At 33.2% G+C, this 19,492-nt stretch overlaps 3 protein-coding genes across 13 annotated transcripts; 1 reads left to right on the forward strand and 2 right to left on the reverse strand.

Annotated features, from left to right (window-relative positions):
* Window positions 1-243: 243 nt before the first annotated feature.
* Window positions 244-6,951, forward strand: LOC111314158 (cullin-1-like). Of its 6 annotated transcripts, none has more exons than XM_022915241.2 (21): window positions 244-399; window positions 659-691; window positions 1,085-1,249; window positions 1,403-1,502; window positions 1,989-2,174; window positions 2,295-2,342; window positions 2,428-2,631; window positions 2,732-2,809; window positions 3,180-3,269; window positions 3,378-3,458; window positions 3,560-3,619; window positions 4,090-4,119; window positions 4,201-4,287; window positions 4,372-4,521; window positions 4,599-4,654; window positions 4,775-4,895; window positions 4,985-5,146; window positions 5,252-5,395; window positions 5,518-5,736; window positions 5,847-6,014; window positions 6,491-6,951. In XM_022915241.2, exons 3-21 carry the CDS (start codon window positions 1,119-1,121, stop codon window positions 6,590-6,592), a joined length of 2,217 nt encoding a protein of 738 aa, XP_022770976.2. In that variant the 5' UTR covers window positions 244-399; window positions 659-691; window positions 1,085-1,118; the 3' UTR covers window positions 6,593-6,951. The 6 variants fall into 6 exon arrangements, with proteins under 6 accessions (XP_022770976.2, XP_089609240.1, XP_022770975.2 ...); XM_089753114.1 differs by lacking the exon at window positions 244-399 and adding an exon at window positions 454-552; XM_022915240.2 differs by lacking the exon at window positions 244-399 and adding an exon at window positions 454-514.
* Window positions 6,952-8,683: 1,732 nt separating this feature from the next.
* On the reverse strand, window positions 8,684-12,450 carry LOC111314161 (cysteine-tryptophan domain-containing zinc finger protein 3-like). 4 transcript variants are annotated; one of them, XM_022915255.2, is made up of 6 exons: window positions 12,068-12,450; window positions 11,261-11,421; window positions 10,686-10,847; window positions 10,019-10,124; window positions 9,759-9,872; window positions 8,684-8,942 (listed from the first exon to the last, which is right to left on the reverse strand). In XM_022915255.2, the coding sequence occupies exons 1-4, from the start codon at window positions 12,078-12,080 to the stop codon at window positions 10,113-10,115; spliced, it is 348 nt and encodes a 115-aa protein (XP_022770990.2). In that variant the 5' UTR covers window positions 12,081-12,450; the 3' UTR covers window positions 8,684-8,942; window positions 9,759-9,872; window positions 10,019-10,112. The 4 variants fall into 4 exon arrangements, with proteins under 4 accessions (XP_022770990.2, XP_022770989.2, XP_022770987.2 ...); XM_022915254.2 differs by having other exon boundaries at window positions 9,725-9,872; XM_022915252.2 differs by having other exon boundaries at window positions 9,725-9,872; window positions 10,520-10,847.
* Window positions 12,451-12,747: 297 nt separating this feature from the next.
* LOC111314160 (metal tolerance protein C1-like) lies at window positions 12,748-19,291 on the reverse strand. Of its 3 annotated transcripts, XM_022915249.2 has the most exons (12): window positions 18,778-19,291; window positions 18,628-18,697; window positions 18,396-18,493; window positions 18,083-18,219; window positions 17,845-17,960; window positions 17,148-17,244; window positions 16,429-16,513; window positions 16,144-16,206; window positions 15,760-15,865; window positions 15,111-15,256; window positions 14,720-14,811; window positions 12,748-12,951 (listed from the first exon to the last, which is right to left on the reverse strand). In XM_022915249.2, the coding sequence occupies exons 1-12, from the start codon at window positions 19,123-19,125 to the stop codon at window positions 12,831-12,833; spliced, it is 1,479 nt and encodes a 492-aa protein (XP_022770984.2). In that variant the 5' UTR covers window positions 19,126-19,291; the 3' UTR covers window positions 12,748-12,830. The 3 variants fall into 3 exon arrangements, with proteins under 3 accessions (XP_022770984.2, XP_022770985.2, XP_089608466.1); XM_022915250.2 differs by lacking the exon at window positions 16,144-16,206; XM_089752340.1 differs by lacking the exon at window positions 14,720-14,811.
* Between the last annotated feature and the right edge of the window lie 201 nt (window positions 19,292-19,492).

The following is a 19,492-nucleotide window of genomic DNA, read 5'->3' on the forward strand; positions in this document are numbered from 1 at the left end:
ACCATAGCTAACTACTTAAAAAGAATGAGAAGGACTTGGAAATATCCCTACTTCTCTTCTAGGATTGGTAGACAAATTTTATGATTTCAAAGAGGAGTCATCAATTTTATATAATTTGTGTATTAAAGTTCAATTTGAAATACAGTATTTATTTTCTCTTCATTCAACTTGTAAGATTTATTTTGCTAAATAAAATTGTGAGAATTAACGAATTAAAAGGAATAATAACTTACAAATTAGTATGAAGTATTAAAAAAAAAAAAAAACCTTAGCAGTATATACTAAAACACAAAAAGAAATAGTCTGGCCCGAAATAAAAAGAAGAGAAAATATGCGGTAAACAGAGTAAAAAAGGAACTGCAACTCGGTATTTCGTCTAGCAAATCATAATCCTTCTCGGTAAAATTTAATTTCCCTATTTTTAAAACCAAAACACAAGCTAGAAAGTCCACTGATTCTTTCTTTCTCAGTTCTTTTATATTTCACTGCCCTTTACTCTTCTTTAACAATAGGGGTAGGGTTTCGTTTTCTGAAGCACTCTCAATTTCGACTGTATCTCTCGTTCTTTTTTTTTCCGATTATTTCATTTTTTTCGCTAGGGTTTTGTTTCTCTTAAAAAAAAAAATATTGATGATTGATTCTTGCTTATATTTCACAGTTCGATTGATCGTTACTGGCTTCTTTGCAATAGGTAATCTCAAGTCGCGGTTCTTTTTTTTTTTTTTATTTCTTTTGAAATCGTAATTGTTTCTAGGTTTTTCTTTTTTATTTTTTTAATCTTTTGCGTGATTGACTATGAGTACGTTTCATTCATGGATTTCCATGACGTCTGATGTGACATTGTTTATAAATATGCTTTGTTCCTGGTTGTTGGCCTTTTTTTTCTCCTTCTGATTTTATGGCCCGTTTTTTAGTCATTGTTTGATCTGCATCTCCTGTTATATCACTATTTAATTTATCTATATGGAATTTATTTGTGGTTGAATTTTTTTTGCCCAATTTTCATGCACGTTTTTTGTTATTTTTTGTGGTTTGATTGTTTGATTTTCGAGGTTTTGATTTTTTTTGTTATATGCTTTTATAGATCTTGATTCGACGAAATTTGGGCTCTTTTGAAAATGGAGCGCAAGACTATTGAATTGGATCAAGGATGGGATTATATGCAGAAGGGGATCAGAAACCTGAAGAGGATTTTGGAAGGACTATCTGAGCCTCCATTTAGCTCAGAAGAATATATGATGCTTTACACGTATCCACAATTACTTATTTTCAGTTTTGTTGGCTTTTTTAAGCCGTTTAGTTATTATTTGTAATTATCTGGTATTTTTTCTTTGTTGGTGGCCAAAAAATTTAACTGGAATTTTTTATGCTAATTGTCTTTCCTTATTTGGAATTACTACAGTACTGTCTACAACATGTGTACTCAAAAGCCGCCACATGATTATTCTCAACAGCTTTATGACAAGTATCGAGAGGCATTTGAAGAATATATTACTTCCACGGTGAGGAATTTGGTGTTATGGCAGCCATCGGTTGCTGACCACTGATCTGAGTATAGATAGTTTAGTGTTTTATATAAAATTCAGTTTATTTTGTAGGTATTGTTTTACTACTAAAATTTCGAGGATGTTAATGTAATTGGTCCTCTCTTTGTAAAATCTTATTGAAATCCTCATATGTTTTTCTTTATGGTATGACAAAGGGATTAGACCAGCATCTTTACGATGCATATTTTAAGCTTCTATATTCCTAGAACTTTGGTTGCATTTGTTTGATGTTCTATGGATTATATTGTTGTTTAAAGATTTCAGTTCCTAGTTTCGTTTGTTAATTTATTTTTAAGTCTGGTTTTATTGTTGGATACTTTTTTAAATCTTTCTTTTAATAGTTTTCTGCTCAATAGAAACCCTATGAAAGTTATTTATCCATCATCTACATTGTGTGGTAAATATCTGTTGGTCTCAAATTTCCTCCTTTCTGAAAATCAGGTATTGCCATCTTTAAGAGAGAAGCATGATGAATTCATGCTGAGGGAGCTTGTTAAAAGATGGGCAAACCATAAAGTAATGGTCAGGTGGCTATCACGATTCTTCCATTACCTTGATCGCTACTTCATTGCCCGGAGATCACTTCCTGCACTTAATGAAGTTGGGTTGACCTGCTTCCGTTATCTGGTTCGTTATTAGTTCTTCTAATGACACCTATATCCAATACAAATATGCTGTAATGTATGCTGCCCATTATTTCAAATATACTTTTAACTCATTGTTTTCTATCCGTTTTATTAATTTCAGGTATATCAGGAAGTGCATGCCAAAGTCAGAGATGCTGTAATTGCCCTTGTAAGTTTACATCATTGCATCATGGTTTATTGTATTTTTGGTTGCATTTTGAATAAAAACCTGAGTAATGGTTTCTTCGTATCAGATTGATAAAGAACGTGAAGGAGAGCAAATAGACCGAGCATTACTGAAGAATGTGTTAGATATTTTTGTTGAGATTGGCATGGGACAAATGGATCGTTACGAAGATGATTTTGAAGTAGACATGCTTGAGGATACTGGTGCGTACTATTCACGAAAGGCATCAAGCTGGATTGCGGTAGATTCTTGTCCGGATTACATGTTGAAGGCAAGTGCTTAACTGTTTAGGTTTTTTTTATAGGTTAGAAGTTTTTCACCCTGATTAACATGGATGGTTCTAAAAGATTTTATTTTAATGATAATTGCAGTCTGAAGAGTGCTTAAAGAAGGAAAGGGACAGAGTGTCTCATTACCTGCATTCAAGCAGTGAGAAGAAATTGTCAGAGGTCAGTTGAATGGTTGGAAGTTTATAGGATAATGAAGAGATTTTTCTGTTGCCTAAGTTTGGCTTGATGGTGCACTTTTTCTTCTCCTTAGAGAAAATCTGTTTAATTGTCTGCTGTAAGAGTTGACTTAAATGAATATTGTTTGATGCGTCAAAGTTGTCAGTAAGCTATTACAATAGAAATTGTGTGAATTATCTTTAGGTGGGAAGATCTGGTTGTTTTATCTATTTTCTTCAAGCTACCTAGAAATTGAGATTTCAAGTTTTTGATGTATCTAATTACGTGGAATAAGAATTAACATACAGTTTCTATGAAGACAGCTCTATAATTCCTAGACCACTTTATTTATAGCCTTTTGTTGTTTGTCTAGAAAGTGCAACATGAGTTGTTGGTCGCATATGCAAATCGGCTACTTGAAAAGGAGTATTCTGGATGCAGGGCCTTGCTTAGAGATGACAAGGTATATTGTTCAACCTTGTTTCTTTGCTAGCAATGCTTACTCTTCTGGCTGTTTGTTTTGGTAAATGTATAAATGAGATAGTTATTTGACTTTGTTTACACTCTGTAGGTGGAGGATCTTTCTAGGATGTACAGGCTTTACTGTAAAATACCTCGAGGCCTTGATCCTGTTGCTAATATGTTCAAGCAGGTCTGAATTTTCTCTTTACAATATTCTGCATGCTAAATGGCCATCTTTTTCATAGTACTTTATGATTTTACTGACTCTCTCTTAGCATTTTCTTTTTGCAGCATGTTACTGCTGAAGGTAAAGCCTTGGTTCAACAGGCAGAAGATGCTGCAAGTAACCAGGTTAATTTTGTTATTGTCCTCCTCTGATAGCAAGTATTGGTTCAACAGGCCATTTAGATAGCGGGTATAATTGCTGGATACATTTATTGATTTCCTTATGTCCTGAAGATATTCATGAAGATTTTTGCTAGATAGTAATTGTGTGCTTGTGATGGGATGAAATCTTTTTCTTTTAAACTAACAGAATAGGTGGAAGAATGATATTTAAACCTATATCTGGCATGGTGTTTATTTATCTTCATTTATTATTGTAGTTGTAAAGTTCTCTTAACAGTTAAGTTTCACATGCCAACTGCAAACTTTTCCTTGTTATTACTCTTTAGGAAAAACAGGGAAAGAGTTAAATCCAACTACCACAGACTAAGATTTTCCTATTGTTGGGGGATAAATAGATAGTAATCTATATAATTTATAGTTTGAATATTCACCTGTCTGGTTCTAAGTGCTGATAGTCAACCGTATTTCCACAGGCCTCAAATGCTCCTGGTGTGCAGGAACAGGTAAATATCCCAGCTTTTACAGCAATGGATTCTCTTGCAATCAACATAAATGTTGAAAATTGGTAGTGTTGTTGTCATCAGGTCCTTATCAGGAAAATAATAGAGTTGCATGATAAGTATATGGCATATGTGACCGACTGTTTTCAAAACCATACTCTGTTCCACAAGGTTTGTGTTGGAATACCTAAATTTGTAACATGGATCATGCTCAATCGTTTCATCTAACACATGCCTTGTTGAAATGTTCAATAGGCCTTGAAAGAGGCTTTTGAGGTATTTTGCAACAAAACTGTTACTGGAAGCTCAAGTGCAGAGCTTTTGGCTACTTTCTGTGATAATATTCTCAAGAAGGGTGGAAGTGAGAAATTAAGTGATGAAGCCATTGAAGAAACGCTCGAGAAGGTAGCTTTATCAACCGTTTGGTGCTAATTTTATGGTAATCTGAAATTGATTCTGAGTTATCTGTTTGGTTTCTGCAGGTAGTTAAGCTGCTGGCCTATATTAGTGATAAAGACCTCTTTGCTGAATTCTACAGGTGAGGCTATTTTTTTTTTTTTGTCAATTAGTTTCTTATATACTTGTTAAAAAAATTGTAATGGCATGAGTATATATGATACATTTTGATCCTAACTTTATGGTGTGCAATCATTGACAGGAAGAAGCTTGCTCGGCGACTGCTTTTTGACCGCAGTGCTAATGATGATCATGAAAGGAGTATTCTGACTAAGCTAAAGCAACAATGTGGTGGACAGTTCACCTCTAAGATGGAGGGCATGGTAGTCTGCCTGGGTTTTGCCTAGTTTATTTGTTTGGCATTGATTATGGTTTTAATTGTGATGAAACTTGTCTTCTACCTTCCTAACAGGTCACAGATCTGACACTGGCAAGGGAAAACCAGGCCAGCTTTGAGGACTATCTTAGGAATAACTCTGCTGCACATCCAGGGATTGACTTGACAGTTACTGTTCTTACCACAGGATTCTGGCCAAGTTATAAATCATTTGATCTCAATCTCCCTGCTGAGATGGTAATAATGACTTTGAGCATGTTATTGCATGATGACAGTATTAAATTTCTTACTCCAGCTTGTGTTCAGAAATTTTATTTATACTTGGGAATATCATTGTTTCAGGTCAAATGTGTGGAAGTTTTCAAAGGATTTTATGAAACAAAAACAAAACACAGAAAGCTTACATGGATATACTCACTGGGAACTTGCCACATTAATGGCAAGTTCGAGCAAAAAACTATAGAATTGATTGTTTCAACTTATCAGGTAAAATGACCGCGCACTTTTTAAATTAAAAATTTGTGATTTGGGTTGGATTCTTATCTGACGGTTCTGGTGTTCAGCTTCGAACTTTGTGAAATCTAATTTTCAGTTGCCTATGTGAACAGGCTGCTGTCCTTCTGCTTTTTAATGCTTCTGATCGGCTGAGCTATTCAGAGATCATGGCTCAGTTGAACTTGACCCATGATGACTTGGTCAGACTACTACATTCGCTGTCATGTGCCAAGTATAAGATTCTAAGTAAAGAGCCAAACACTAAAACGATTTCCCAGAGTGACTACTTTGAGTTCAACTCTAAGTTTACTGACAAGTTGAGGAGGATTAAGGTCTGGGACATTTTTTGCAACTCTCTCTTTTATATTATTGTTGCTTGCAGTATCTATTGGGATGATAAGTTTTTAGCTTTGGAAATAAACATGTAAATTATGCTATGTAGATTCCTCTCCCTCCTGTGGTTGAAAGGAAGAAAGTTGTTGAAGATGTTGATAAAGATCGGCGTTATGCTATTGATGCCGCAATTGTGCGCATAATGAAGAGCAGGAAAGTTTTGGGCCACCAACAATTAGTTTTAGAGTGTGTTGAGCAGTTGAGTCGCATGTTCAAGGTATTTATATATGCCAACCCTTCATGTGTAGTTTATGAGAGAAACGTCAGTTATGAGAATAATCATTTAAAAAATAAAAAGTTAGAAGACAAGGTCTACTATGAGATTTGGGTAGAAAGGTAAAAAATGGTTGGGATCTCATATTCGTTTGCACTTTACATGATGCTTGTATCCGAGTCACAATAGGTGATGGATTTTTATTCAAACGAAAAGGGATGAAATGGGGTGAATGGGGTTATCACATTGGATAAGAATATTGATGTTCGAAGGTGAATGTGATCAAACACATGCATGGAAATAGAAGGAAGTAAATAGGTGATTGGTCCTTTAATGTGAAAGCAAAAGAGATGAAACAAAGGGTAGTGATTGGAGTTTCTTAGCACCAAAATGACCGACAACCAAGTCTTATTATTATTATTATTATTTTTGGGGGTCAAATTGCCACAAGCTTCTTATGATGTGCTTGGAATTTGCAGCCAGATATTACAGCCATCAAAAAGCGGATGGAAGATCTAATCACACGAGACTATCTGGAGAGACACAAGGAGTATCCAAACATGTATAGGTATTTGGCCTAAAATTGGTCTTTGCAAATGGTACATGGGTAGTGGTGCAGTCAGAGATGATTTATCCTCCACTGAAATCCTGCATTTTTTTTGGTAGTATCATGTAAAGCTCAAGAAAGTTTTAATTGTCTATTTAAATTTTATTATTGGTATTAATATTACCATTAGTAGTTCACTTTTTGAGAAAAAATAGTTTCTTTTCCATAAAAATCTGGTAGCAATGGACAATGCTAGATCCAGACATTGTACTACTAATAAAATTTAAAACCAAACTTAAAATTACGGAAGTATTTGTAAACATGTAAGAAATATTTGTTTATCCTTTATCGGTAGTAGGCTCAATTGATAGGATCGGGTTTTTTTCGACGTAAGTGGTTTTGTTGTTCTTTTTTGTTATTGGGTATGATATATTTTGATTTGATTTGAGGGATTGAGCAACGTATTTATTAGGATTAGGATTGATAATTTAATTCGAATTTATTGGATTTTGATCGGATTTTCAACTTGATTTTATAGGGATTCAACTTAGACTTTATTTGATAGGTATCGATCTAATTTGATTTTATAAAATAATGGATTTTTTAGTTGGATTCTAGATTGGGTTGAATTTTTATTTTTAAAGTCAAACTCAGGGTAGGTTGAGTTTTAAGCAAATTATCTAAATATGAATATATATATTATTTATGTAATTGTATATTTATATATATATATTTAAATTTTATATTTGTATTTAAAAATAATTTTTTATATTAAAAAGTAATATTATATAAATATTTTTTGTTATTTATTTAATTTTATATTTATATATTTATATATTTTTTAAATTTTATATTTATATTTAAAAATAATATTTTATATTAAAAAGTAACATTTTATTAATTTTAAATCGAGTTAATTACGATTTTATAGGTACACGAATTTAATCGGGTATGAGAATAATATTTTGTATGAGAATAATATTTTAAAATCAAATTCAATTATATTCGAGTATTTAGTATATAAAATTAGTATATAAAATTGAATTAAATTCGACATAAACAAAAATTTGATTCAACCCAATTTGTTATCATTTTTATTATTTACATTTGAATTTTTTTCACATCTCAAATTAATATTTTATCCTTCATTAATAGTAGGTAAATAGTAGGTTCAAATGATAGGATCATTCTTCTTGATGTAAGTGGTATTAGGTTCAAGTCTAACATAATTTGTAGTTTAGCATAGTAGGTCTAATTCGAATTCATCGGGTTTTGACTCGACCTTATAAAATAAGATTTTTTTTAATCAGGTTTTAGGTTGGATTAATTTTTTTTTTTTTTAAACAAGTCAAGTTGAGTTTTAAATAAATACATTTTGACCTAATATAATATATATAAATATTTTTTAATTTTATATTTATGTTTAAAAATAATATTTTATTAATTTCAAATCAAATCAATTACGATTTTATACATATTCGAGTTGGGTCAAATATAAAATAATATTTTAAAATTCAATCAAATTGAATTTAAATATTTCATATATAAAATTAGATCAAATTTTCGAACAAAAACTTATTTTGATCCAATCCATTACCATTTGACTTTCTACCTTTAATTTTTTCAACATAAAAAAAGAATTCTCCCTGTGGGTTAAAAGGGTTTGTCTACGACAAATCTATGGCAACGACTGCACAATCTTTGAATCAAGTATGCATTTTCAATTTTGAGAAATTTAAATAATTTATTATATAAATTTTTTTTCCATTAGAATAATGAGATTCAAATTTTCGTTTTAGGACCTAAACCTTCTTTAACTATTAGATAAAAAAACTGAAGATATTTATGATATAAAATTTGTTTGGTATGTTTTGAAAATTAAATGTTTATTTTTTATTAATTATTTATTAAATAAAGATATGATTTTATAATTGCTTTTAATGAATAAAAGTAAGAAAAAGAAAGAATAATTTTAAAAAATAAAATTAATGTAACTAAATAATATATATATTTCTAGAAATCATAAGTGGAATATTATAACTCTACTTTTTCATAAATATGACTTGAAAGTGATTGATAAACACAATAAAAATCCATCAAATGTGGAAGGTCAAAGTTACCGAGATACATAACCAAACGCGGCTCCAATTTTATTGCTGAAGAGACTTTGAATAATAAATGTCATTGTTATGCCTATGCCTATGTACATTCGGAGAAGAAGAGCAGTAATGATTTAAAAGAAAGGGTCAAAATTGTCCTATAAATGTTACCTATAGATTAGCAACAGAGATATTTAGGGGTTGAAAGGAGGGCGGACAAGGAGCAATTTCGCCATCGATCCTTAGACAGCGTCGCTGTTCGTGCAGCTGCCCAAATTATTCAACCTGAAATCAAATGATGTTGGGTAATTAGTACTCATCAAAGTGTCTTAACAGGCTAACAAATAGATCCAGAGAGTGCAGCACAACATCAACTGCTAAATTCAACAAACAGATGTGTCAACACTCATTAATGCAATGTTAATTTGTTCACTGGCGAGTCACCTATTCAATCATTGAATGATCTCATATTTTTCAAAATTTGCTTCATAAGTTACTCTCCTAATGTATACAAATGAGTCAGCCAGATGGTGTCACACGGTAAAAGGTTAAGGTTCCCAATAATATATGGACATGAATTTAGATTACTGGCTTTGTTTACCACTATGCCCATGGTGGTTGGAGTTAAGCTACAGCTCAAACTCCATTGAGGTACCTCACTTGCAGCCAGCATCATCAGGCCTCCTTGAAGAAAGGCCAATTATCAGCATATTTTATAGACTCCTGTAGCGGTTACTTGCGAGGACATATTAGTCCACTAATGAGAGTTATTAAAACTGTTTGCCCCTCCTAAGTCCAACAATTTGTAGCAAGAAATTTAGAAGAGAATAGCCATTCAATAAATGAAGAATAATGGCTCCTGAAAGAGATTTTCCCTATCAGCAACAAGATGGCCAACTTGAAGACAATAGCACTTGCCACATTCCAAATTGAGAACCACTCAAAGATATGTTTATGATACATAAATATTTACTGCCATAAAAATAAGAACGGTTAGAAGCAACTGTATGCCAAAGCACTAGAGCAGAACATGAAGCAATCAAATAAACAACAAAGATTACACCAACCTTTTAAGGGAAGAAAAAAAGGAATTTCTACAACCTTGTTTGGATCTCTACCACGGTGATTTTGCACCAAATATTTTTGGCCTGTATTCTTTCAACTCATCTTGATTAATCATAAGTATATACCATGACAGGTACTACAGCAGCTGACCTGCACAAAAACAAATAATGATGGTAAAAATGAAAGAATACAGAAAACAGAAATCAAAAAGGAAAAGGAAAAGGATGAGGACAAGGAAAAAGGAAAGAAAATTAACTCAATGTAGCAAATTTTATTTTTAAGGACGAGTAGCAAACCTGAGAAAGCCAACTACAGTGATTTGCTTCATGGTGCTTGAAATGAGAAAACAGCAGTCCCTATGGCAAAAGAGCAAGCACATGCTGCTGTATATCACTGTATTTCCTAATGAGGTCTCCAAGTAAAATAGCATTAACAAATTAATTAGTCAGGTGAACTAGAACTCCCTCCAGGGAACACTGATGCCAAAATAATGGCAAACTCTACTATTGGAATTTCTATCAATCCACCTCAATCTACTATTGTTGGCTTCTCTATCTTTATACAAAATTATTTCTTCAACCACAATTCTTTTTGAGCATAATCACCTATTTATACAACTTAGAAAACTTTCACAAATAAACCTTATGAATCACAAGTCTTCAATACCAACTTGAGAAGGAAATTAACAGGGCTTGTCCCAAGTCAGAATGCAGTTGCAGCTTGTGAAAGAATATACTGAAAATCCCAGATTTATCTTGTCACACATGTACAGTGAGTTTTGGAAAGCAGGCACTTGCCAGTTTTTCGCAGAAGGAAGAACTGCCCTTCCCCTTTTCTTTTTGTCCTCTAGGACTTCATACCCAAAGATATACCATCAAAATGAAATTTCCTCCTAGTATAAAATCATCCTCACCAACCAGATTTGTTTTCTTAATGGCTAATGGCTTCCATTGCCACACGTACCAAGCGTAACAGTCCCTCTACGTCTTGGAAGTTAAAATCAAGAGCTTTTTTCACAGAAGATATAACCTCCCCATTTTCAGCCCCTCCCAAACTTGAATTAGCAACTCCAAAAGCAATTCGTGATTTCCTTGAAGCTTCAATAGCATAATTTACATCCTGTGCCTGTAAATCATCACATTTGCTTTTGGTTATGATAGGTCACTACACTAAAATAAGATATACAAGCCGTAATGCACAAAATGACATGATGTAGGCAGTAAGAGAAAGACAACAGACATAGTTCATGGGCATGACTACAAAACCTTTTTGTGCTTGAAAGCACAAAGCTACTAGGGCATATGTGCAATTTCAACATACAGAAATCAGTAGACTTTGGGTCAAGGTACAGAGAGTAGAAAAGGTTTGAGAGAATGAAAAAAATTTTGGGCATTAGACCAAAAAGAAAAACAGCTTTGGGGTAAAAGGTGTGGGTGAGTTGGGGGGGCATAGGTGTGCAATAAAGCTTTCACTGTCGTACCATACCAAGATGCATGAATTACACTTCCAAAATTATAAACAAGCAAAATTACACTTACAAAATTGAGTAAGCGCACAAAGTTAGGACGGTTTCGAGCAGAAATAACATGATTTCCAGCAACCTGGGGAGAGCTAACACCTTTTGGAAAAACAACCTTGTCTGCTGTTGTTGGGTGGCTTAAATTATCAACATCAGAGGCAGAAGAAGAAGGAGACTCACCTAATATGAAAACAACAATCCATATCAAGAAAAGAAATTAAAGTTCACTGTCAGTTTGTCTCATTCGGTGCAATATTAACATTATTTATAAAGAATTTAACGTCCATAAAGGAACATACAAAAGAAGGTGATAAAAGGGGCTGGGGTGACTGAGGACTGACAAGTAGGTTTACTTGAAAATATTCATATAGTAAGCATACCAACATGGCATGTCCAAACTTAGTTAGGAGCCAAATTTGTAAAAACTAGTACATCTTACATGTCAAATAGCAACTAGTACACTGATGATTTACAAACCTGTGCTCTCCAACTAAAACAAAACAACAAATATGCATATCTGTGTGCGTCTATGTGAACAAAAAACAACCAAAAAACAACCAGAAGGACATTCTGTCTGAAGATTCTTCGATTTAAAGATACCAAAAACACATTCATGGTATGTAAGCAAGAAAACTAATCATTCATGAAGAGAAATCGAGGTCTTCTCACAAATTAAGCAACAAAATTCCAGAGTAAATATCATAGGCTGGTGCTCCCTGACTGCTAAGTGTAGAAGTGCCAGTAAACAACAACTTACAAGTTTATACGCTACACAGACTAGCAGGAATAATTTCAGCTAGTAGAATCTCTTGATTCTTTGAATTACCAGGAGGAACCATTTGTAAAGTTGTCTGCAACTCATGTCGATCTCTACTTGCATTGGGTTTATGTCAATTAAAAATGAAAACAAAAACAATGAAAAAATATTAAATTAAAAGGGGAATTTCTTAGATATTTCAAAGGAAGATTTTGTAAATTTCAATATGAGTAATCATTCAAATAGGTATTCCTTACTCAAAGGTGTTGATTTGTACATATTTCATACATAAATATATATATATATGAGACAAGACTTTGTGACAAGAGAATAAAATTCTACTAGAACACGCTTGTAAAATGAAAAAAAAATAGAATGAATGAGAAACATGAGAAACTTTAATTTACTAACAAAAAAAAAAAGAAAAAGATAAAATAAATAGATAGCAAACCAGCTTTTTTGGGTTGGGGTAGAAGGACTTGAGAACAAAATTCAAATGTAAAACTTGGATTTTAAATTAAAAAAAAAAGTATATAATAATAATCAGTTGAAAGTTGACTCAATTGAGTTTAAACAGACACTTTTTTCAAGCTTTATGTAAGTCATCTTATTGAGATAAAAACATTTGGATTACTTGATACAATAAGAGGTTTATGCGTACTACTTACAATAAGAGGTTTATGCAGGGGTTACATAAGCGCTTTTTAGTAAATCAAATATTACTTATTAATTTTCCTGCTAAAGATGTATGGAAAACAATGTGTATAATTTCGATTGGTACTGAAAACACCACAGGAAGAGAGTCCTGGTTTTTTGAACAATTGAAACTTTGCTATGTATACTTGAACTGCGGAATTGGACTTCCCAATCTTAGCTGAACATTGACATGAACAATGTTTGAAGCTGCATTCAGTATCTCCTTCGCTGCCTCCTTCGCCGCTTCCATAGCATCACTGTAATGAGGAAGGAAAAGAAATTGGTATTCGATATATATAAGGATATCAGTGGGTAAAGTAAAGTATTTCGCATCCTCAAGTCAATATACATAGGAATGTCGATAGGTAAGGTAGAGCATTCTGCATCCTCATTTTTATATTTTTATATTATACCTATAATCATATTTATATTCAATGAATATTTTAAATTTATTCACATCCTCATCTCCGCAAGTATTTAATGAATATGAGTACTCACCATACCCTTCAACGTTTAAAAAAAATAAAAATAAAAATTTATTTTTAAAATTTTTTTTATCTTGTATATTTTGGTATTTTTTTATAAACATATATTAATATATTTTTCAATAAAAATATATTAATTTTAATTAATATAATAAAATAATTTATATTTACTAAAAAATCTATTTACTAAATGTATATAAAATATATATAAGGTACAGATACGAGATGGGTATTATATTATCCATCTTTGTATCTAATAAAAATTTGAAATCATACACATACTCATACCCATCCTTGTAAATACAATATAATACACATTCTCATCTCCATTCAGATAAAAAGTCAAATTTCTCATTAGATACGAATAAGATTGATATCCCTATATATATATATATATATATATATATATATATGATAAACTTTATAAATACACCATATGATTAAAGCCAAAAAAAGAATACCCCTAAAATTTAAAATATGACATTTAACTATTTTATGACTTATTACATTATTTTTTTACTCAAATCAATTACTTTTTTGTTTTTTTTTTAAATTTTCTTTTTTTTCTTCATCTAAATTCATTCATTCTCTCTCAAATCAAACTAATTCTCTCTCTAAAATCAAACAAAACCAGACATGTTAAATATTATTTGAATGTTATTTTTTAAAATATTGTTGTATAAATCAACTAGATTGAGGTTTAAATTCAATCGCCCATTATGAGATTCACCTTTTTTTAAAAAAAAAAGCAAGTCATTCCATTAATTCTATAAACAGCCTCTTGGGTTACAATGCCTATTAGTTCCACTGGGCAAACATTAAGCCACTGTCAAGTCTCCACATTTTTCACTGCCATTTTAACCAACTTGTGCATCACCTCATTCGCTTCTCTCTGAACAAACATTGCCTTCCAGTTCTGAAACTTGGTTAGACCATATTGGACCTCCATTATTTGGTTTCCAATTAAAGACAAATTATGTTCTTGTTGGTCAGTGATCTGGCCAATGATTCCTTGCGCGTCTTCCTCCAGCACAATGTTTGTCCATCCCATGGCAAAAGCAAACTCAGCCGCTTTTGAGATAGCAATTCCCTCTATTATTATTGCATCCCTAATTCCTGGTACAAGTATGGACACTGCTCCTAAGACCCTCCCCTAACAGTTCCTCCTACGTTCCTCTCTGTATTTAAAGCACCATCAAAGTTGATTTTTACCTCATGTTCAGCCGATCTCTTCCACTTTGCCTCTCGTCGTATGATTTTAATTTAGAGAGAGAATTAATTTGAGTTTAGGAAGAAAAAATAAATTTTTAGAGAGACAATATGAATTTAGATGAAAAAAAATTAAAAAATTAAAAAGAAACGGAAAAAATAACAGATTTTGGTAAAAAAAACAATATAACAAATCATAAAGTAGTTAAGTATCACGTATTAAATCTAGGGGATATTTTCATTTCAGCCTTTACCATAGGGTATATTTTTAAAATTAATCCACATATATATTGAACAAACCGCCAAAGGAAAAATGAAAGAGAGCTTGTACCGAATCATGATATCCGGGGGCATGCTAAACTCAACTTCCAGTAATATCTTCCCTTGTAACATGTGATGAGTTATGCGTTCAACCATAAATTTCTGCAAAATTCATGTATTCAACAAAAAAATGTATTAAAAATGTTTTAAGAATAAAGTAGCAAGTTCTTCCCCAAGCAGTAGTGTGGTGTTGGCTTGAATAACAGGCAAAAATAACAAGATGAAAACAAAATTCATGATTTCCCTTCCAACAATGGTTAAAGTTTAGAACTGGAGCTTTTTTTACCAAACCACATTTCACCTTGCTACTCCGACTTCAGTGCTTAACACCTTTATCCACAGCATAGTTTATTTATAATTGAGCCTACACTTAAAACACTCAACAAAATGAGAAGAGGTACCTCTGGAAACTTTGATGAAAATATGCTAGAAACAATTGCTTCAACATTTTCCTCCCTGGCAGAAATATTATTATTCCGTTCCTCGATTCTCTTCAAACTTTCTTTCTGGTCCATTACGTCGGGGGAGAACTCTATATATGCAGGATCTACACTTTCCAAAAGGTAAAAAGAAAGTTGATCAGAACAAAGACGCCGACAACTGGTGATGCAAAGACAGTTCTTGCATCAATTTTACAGTCCAATAACCAGTAATCTCTTCAGCATGGTATCAGATATCTATGCCTAAAACCACAATATTATAAAGGGCAAAAAAAAAAGTTAAATTAAATGCTAATCGCCATTAAAGTACATCTTAGCTCAGTATTTACACTGGCCAAAAATCACTTGCTCCAAGATCAATTGTTTCTCCATACCACAGGTTAAATTATCAAGCTGAAAATAGAATAAATGGTCCATGGAAGTCAGAAGAAATTATCAACAAAAGACAAATGATGTAATTACCTAGAGGGAAAGTTCTTTTCTTCTTTCCCTTAACAATCAGTTTTCTTTTAAAGATGGTCATCTTTCAACACAAAATAGTGAAATTACAGCTCTCATCTTAACAAATTTGTTGCAACCAATTCAGTGATGAAGTAACCAAGTAATGTACCTATGTGTATGAAAACTTCAGTCACTTCAGGGTGGGACTCATGAATTTGATGACGAATGTTTTCACCAATGCCATGTGCAGCACTAACACTAGAAAAGGGATTGACCTACATGTCAAAAATAAGGGGAAAATCACAAAGGGCATCAGGAAATCTCAAATAGGCAGTTTAACAGTCAAGCAAAAAAACCAACAATATAAAGTACTAGTAGCAACAAACGCTATCCGACTATTTACGGTTAGCTATATGAATCACATTGTTTCATTCTGCTCTATTAAACATCATATCCTCAGCAAGCTTAACAAAAGTGAGGTAATTTTTTATACTTTCTAATCATATTCTCCTTGCGATTTTCACTGGCACTAGAAAATGTACCAAAAACTCACCACGATATGTACATCAAGGTATAGATTAGAACCAGCTCTCCTTGCTCTTAAACGATGGCATCCCTACAGACATTTGTTAAAAGAGTACTTAGGGAGACTGCCAAGAAAGGAAAAGGCATAACTTAATTGTATATTTCACCAGTAGTAACAAGCCAACAGATCACAATATCAAATACCAGGTGCATGCATCAAGATCGATGATCTCTATTATTGAGAAACTTATTTTAGGTTTAGTGCTTTATCTGGTCTTCATAAACAAAGAAGCAAACAAATTTTAGTAGTTACCTTGACACCTTCAACTAGCAGAATTGTTTGATTTATGGGCTCCAACTGTTCCGCAGGGATTGCAGCATCGACAAGTTCAAGAACACTTCAAAGTTGGCCAAAAAAAACATGTCAACTATGGATTTTTTTTTTTTATATATAAGCAACAACCTATCTATAGGCTACAGCCGGGTCATATCAAACAACAAACTATTCTTAAATATTTGGTAGATATTACTGACAAACTTCCAACGAAACAAAACTTGTCATAGGGCTACAAACATGATCTTATGAGCCAACCAATTGTCACAACTTTATTAACATCATCAGACTCTTGTAATACAAAAATACAAGATCATTACTAAATTAAGCCTTGAAGAAACACCAATAAAACACGTGACCTACAAATCCACCAATCAAGAAGACATGAGCATGATAACTTGAACCTGCAACCCAAATACTGGCATTGAGCAAGAAAAAGAATAAATGCAAAAATTTTAAACCTAAAGCATAACATTATGTTTGCCTATTTTCATACTGATTGATAACATTGAAATTTTAGACCTTAAACATCAGGTATGTTTGACTATTTCCATACTGATTGATGCAATTTGAATTTTGACCTTTTGAATTGCCGAACAGCTACAATCACTTTGAAAAATTACAAATCTAAAATGACACCAAGATAAAGCATACAATAAGAGAAAGGGAGCGTATATAAATGACAACAAGCAATGCACCTCTGATATCCAGTTTCCAGTCCAGCTTTTAGAATCATTCCTGAGACAACCAGTCCAGCAAGAGGATCTAAAAACTTTACTCCAAGAATAGTGCCTCCTGGATCATTGGACAAGGCATGAGGTCATTGATTGTTCACTTAAATAAAATTCAATTTAAGGAAATCCGCAGAAAAGATTTAAACATTGTACAGGGTAGGGACAGGGAAGGAAGGTGGAAACCAGTTTAGTATGTAATTTATAATTCAGACTTCAAACAATCAAGCACAGTGAAGTTTTAATTTCACTTGCATGAAGTACAACTACCAACCACCCCCAACAAGATAGAATGAGAGTGAGAGAGAGATTTTCAAAGAAAAAGGGGCATAAAGGATGCCATTAAAATTTCAGTAATTTATAGATACAATGGCATGATGAAGAAATTAGAAAATGTTTTAATCAAGAAAAAAAATATATTCATAGTTAGCATAACTTGAATGTGCGAATTCATTTAGAAGAGAGCCAATTAGACAAATTCTAAGCTAACAATGTAAGGGCAAAGAACAAGCCAGATGCTAAAGCCACTAACATTAATTAGCAATCCTCAAACCAAAAGCAATGATATCCATTTTGCATTGCTTACCAGCTCATAACTAACTCAGCTAGGCATTACCCAATATCACACAGGATAAAATAGAAAACCACCAAAGAGAAGTCTTACCAACCCCAATAAGTGCAACTACAGATGAAATTGCATCTGCACGGTGATGCCATGCATTTGCTTTCATCAGTCCACTGCCTTGCCTTTCCGCAGCTCTTTTTGTTATCCAGTAAAGCCTACATGTCAACATATAGATATTAATATTTGGAGAAGCAATCACACATGAAACAAAGAAAAAAAGCAGAGATATTATCGAGAAAGAAATGAGAGTAGAACAGGCAAAAAGGAAGCTCAATACCCTTCTTTAACACATATTGCTACAATGGTCACATTCAACGCTAGTATAGGGTGATGCATATCAATTCCATGATGATGGCTCTGCCCGTGAGCCAATGAATGATTATTAACTACTTCAGGAGCAGTGGACAACAACCCCTGTACACAAAGAAGGTTGACTTATTGTAAGGTCCAAACCAGTTTCATTCAAATATAACCATTTTTCTCAGTCATGTATATCTCGATTTTTAGGACATTTTTTTATATTGAAATTTATTTTACTCTTATTCTCTTTAAATCAGAAGAAATAGGAAGAAAGACAAAAGTGGTCATACAATTAGGATTTCTAAAGCATGCCAAGCAATACCACCAGCAGTTGCCAAAAGCATACAGGAAATTCCCAAGGCCCCAATGGTCTCAAACTTACCATGTCCTAACCATAAAACAAGGAAATTTAGGAAACCAAATAAATTATTATTAAAAAAACTCTTAAAAGCATAATTAACATTCAATAATATGAGCAAAATTAAGACAATGGAGTAGAGTGTAGGTACAATCATAAGTAACCATATGGGTGTTCTTCGTCTTTGGGAGCCTTTGCAGCTTTAAACGTCCATAAAGCAACCCCACTAAGAACCTACAAACAAAAATGGAGGAAAATTAATTGCTTGACTTCCAAGTTTTAACTAATAAAGTCTTACAGGACTATGTTTTTACCACGTCAGAAATTGAATGGGCGGCGTCAGCAATGATAGCGGTGCTTCCGGATAAATACCCAGTCAAAGCTTTAGCAGTAGCTAAACCGATATCCGCTCCCAGACCCAACTGGAATATTTTTTCTCCTTCCTTTGTTACGTTATGGTGGTGATCATGAGAATGACCCAAATGCCACCGTCTTGGGATGTTGTAATTGGGGTTATCAGAGAAGACCGGGCGATGGTAAACTTGGAAATGGGGATTGAGAGACTGGATCACAATGGGATCGGGGCAGAGATTTTTGGGTGAAGACCGTCTTGAGAGGTAGGATCGGCACATGGGATTTAGAAATTGGAACCTGAATCCCATTCTTGTTTCAGAGCTCTTGCTCAGAAATTGTGATAAATAAAAAATTGAATCATGCAACCTGGCTGGTGTTTGAGTTTGGGTAGCTACTCTAACAGAACCAGCTGTGACAGTATCCAAGTACCGGAACTTCGTCAGAACAAGGCAACACGGTCGAAATCTGCTGCTTAGAAGGTTATAATAAAACCCATCCAAATCTATATTCACCTTGTTTGCCAGCGTTCGGTGCACGCAACCTTCGTGTTACTTATACGCTAAAATGGCAACACGGCCCACAACGAGATTTTCTGTGGGTTTATTTTTGGGCTAGCTAGTCTTGGTTCACATTCATAATTAATAGCCTAGTTTCGGTTTCATAATTTATAGCCTA

Source organism: Durio zibethinus, chromosome 23 (assembly GCF_047325235.1).
Source record: "Durio zibethinus cultivar Kanyao isolate XHJ-2024 chromosome 23, ASM4732523v1, whole genome shotgun sequence".
NCBI classification, from domain to species: domain Eukaryota; kingdom Viridiplantae; phylum Streptophyta; class Magnoliopsida; order Malvales; family Malvaceae; genus Durio; species Durio zibethinus.

Coding starts and splice junctions, on each gene's coding strand:
- LOC111314158 (XM_022915241.2), top strand. CDS start 1,119: ATGGAGCGCAAGACTATTGAATTGGATCAAGGATGGGATTATATGCAG. Junction 3,270..3,377: donor CCTTGCTTAGAGATGACAAG/GTATATTGTTCA, acceptor TACACTCTGTAG/GTGGAGGATCTTTCTAGGAT. Junction 4,655..4,774: donor CTCTTTGCTGAATTCTACAG/GTGAGGCTATTT, acceptor AATCATTGACAG/GAAGAAGCTTGCTCGGCGAC.
- LOC111314161 (XM_022915252.2), bottom strand. Junction 10,848..11,260: donor TTGTGCGCTTACTCAATTTT/GTAAGTGTAATT, acceptor GATGATTTACAG/GCACAGGATGTAAATTATGC.
- LOC111314160 (XM_022915249.2), bottom strand. CDS start 19,125: ATGGGATTCAGGTTCCAATTTCTAAATCCCATGTGCCGATCCTACCTC. Junction 18,494..18,627: donor AGACGAAGAACACCCATATG/GTTACTTATGAT, acceptor TTTTATGGTTAG/GACATGGTAAGTTTGAGACC. Junction 15,257..15,759: donor TGAAGTTTTCATACACATAG/GTACATTACTTG, acceptor TGGAAAGTGTAG/ATCCTGCATATATAGAGTTC.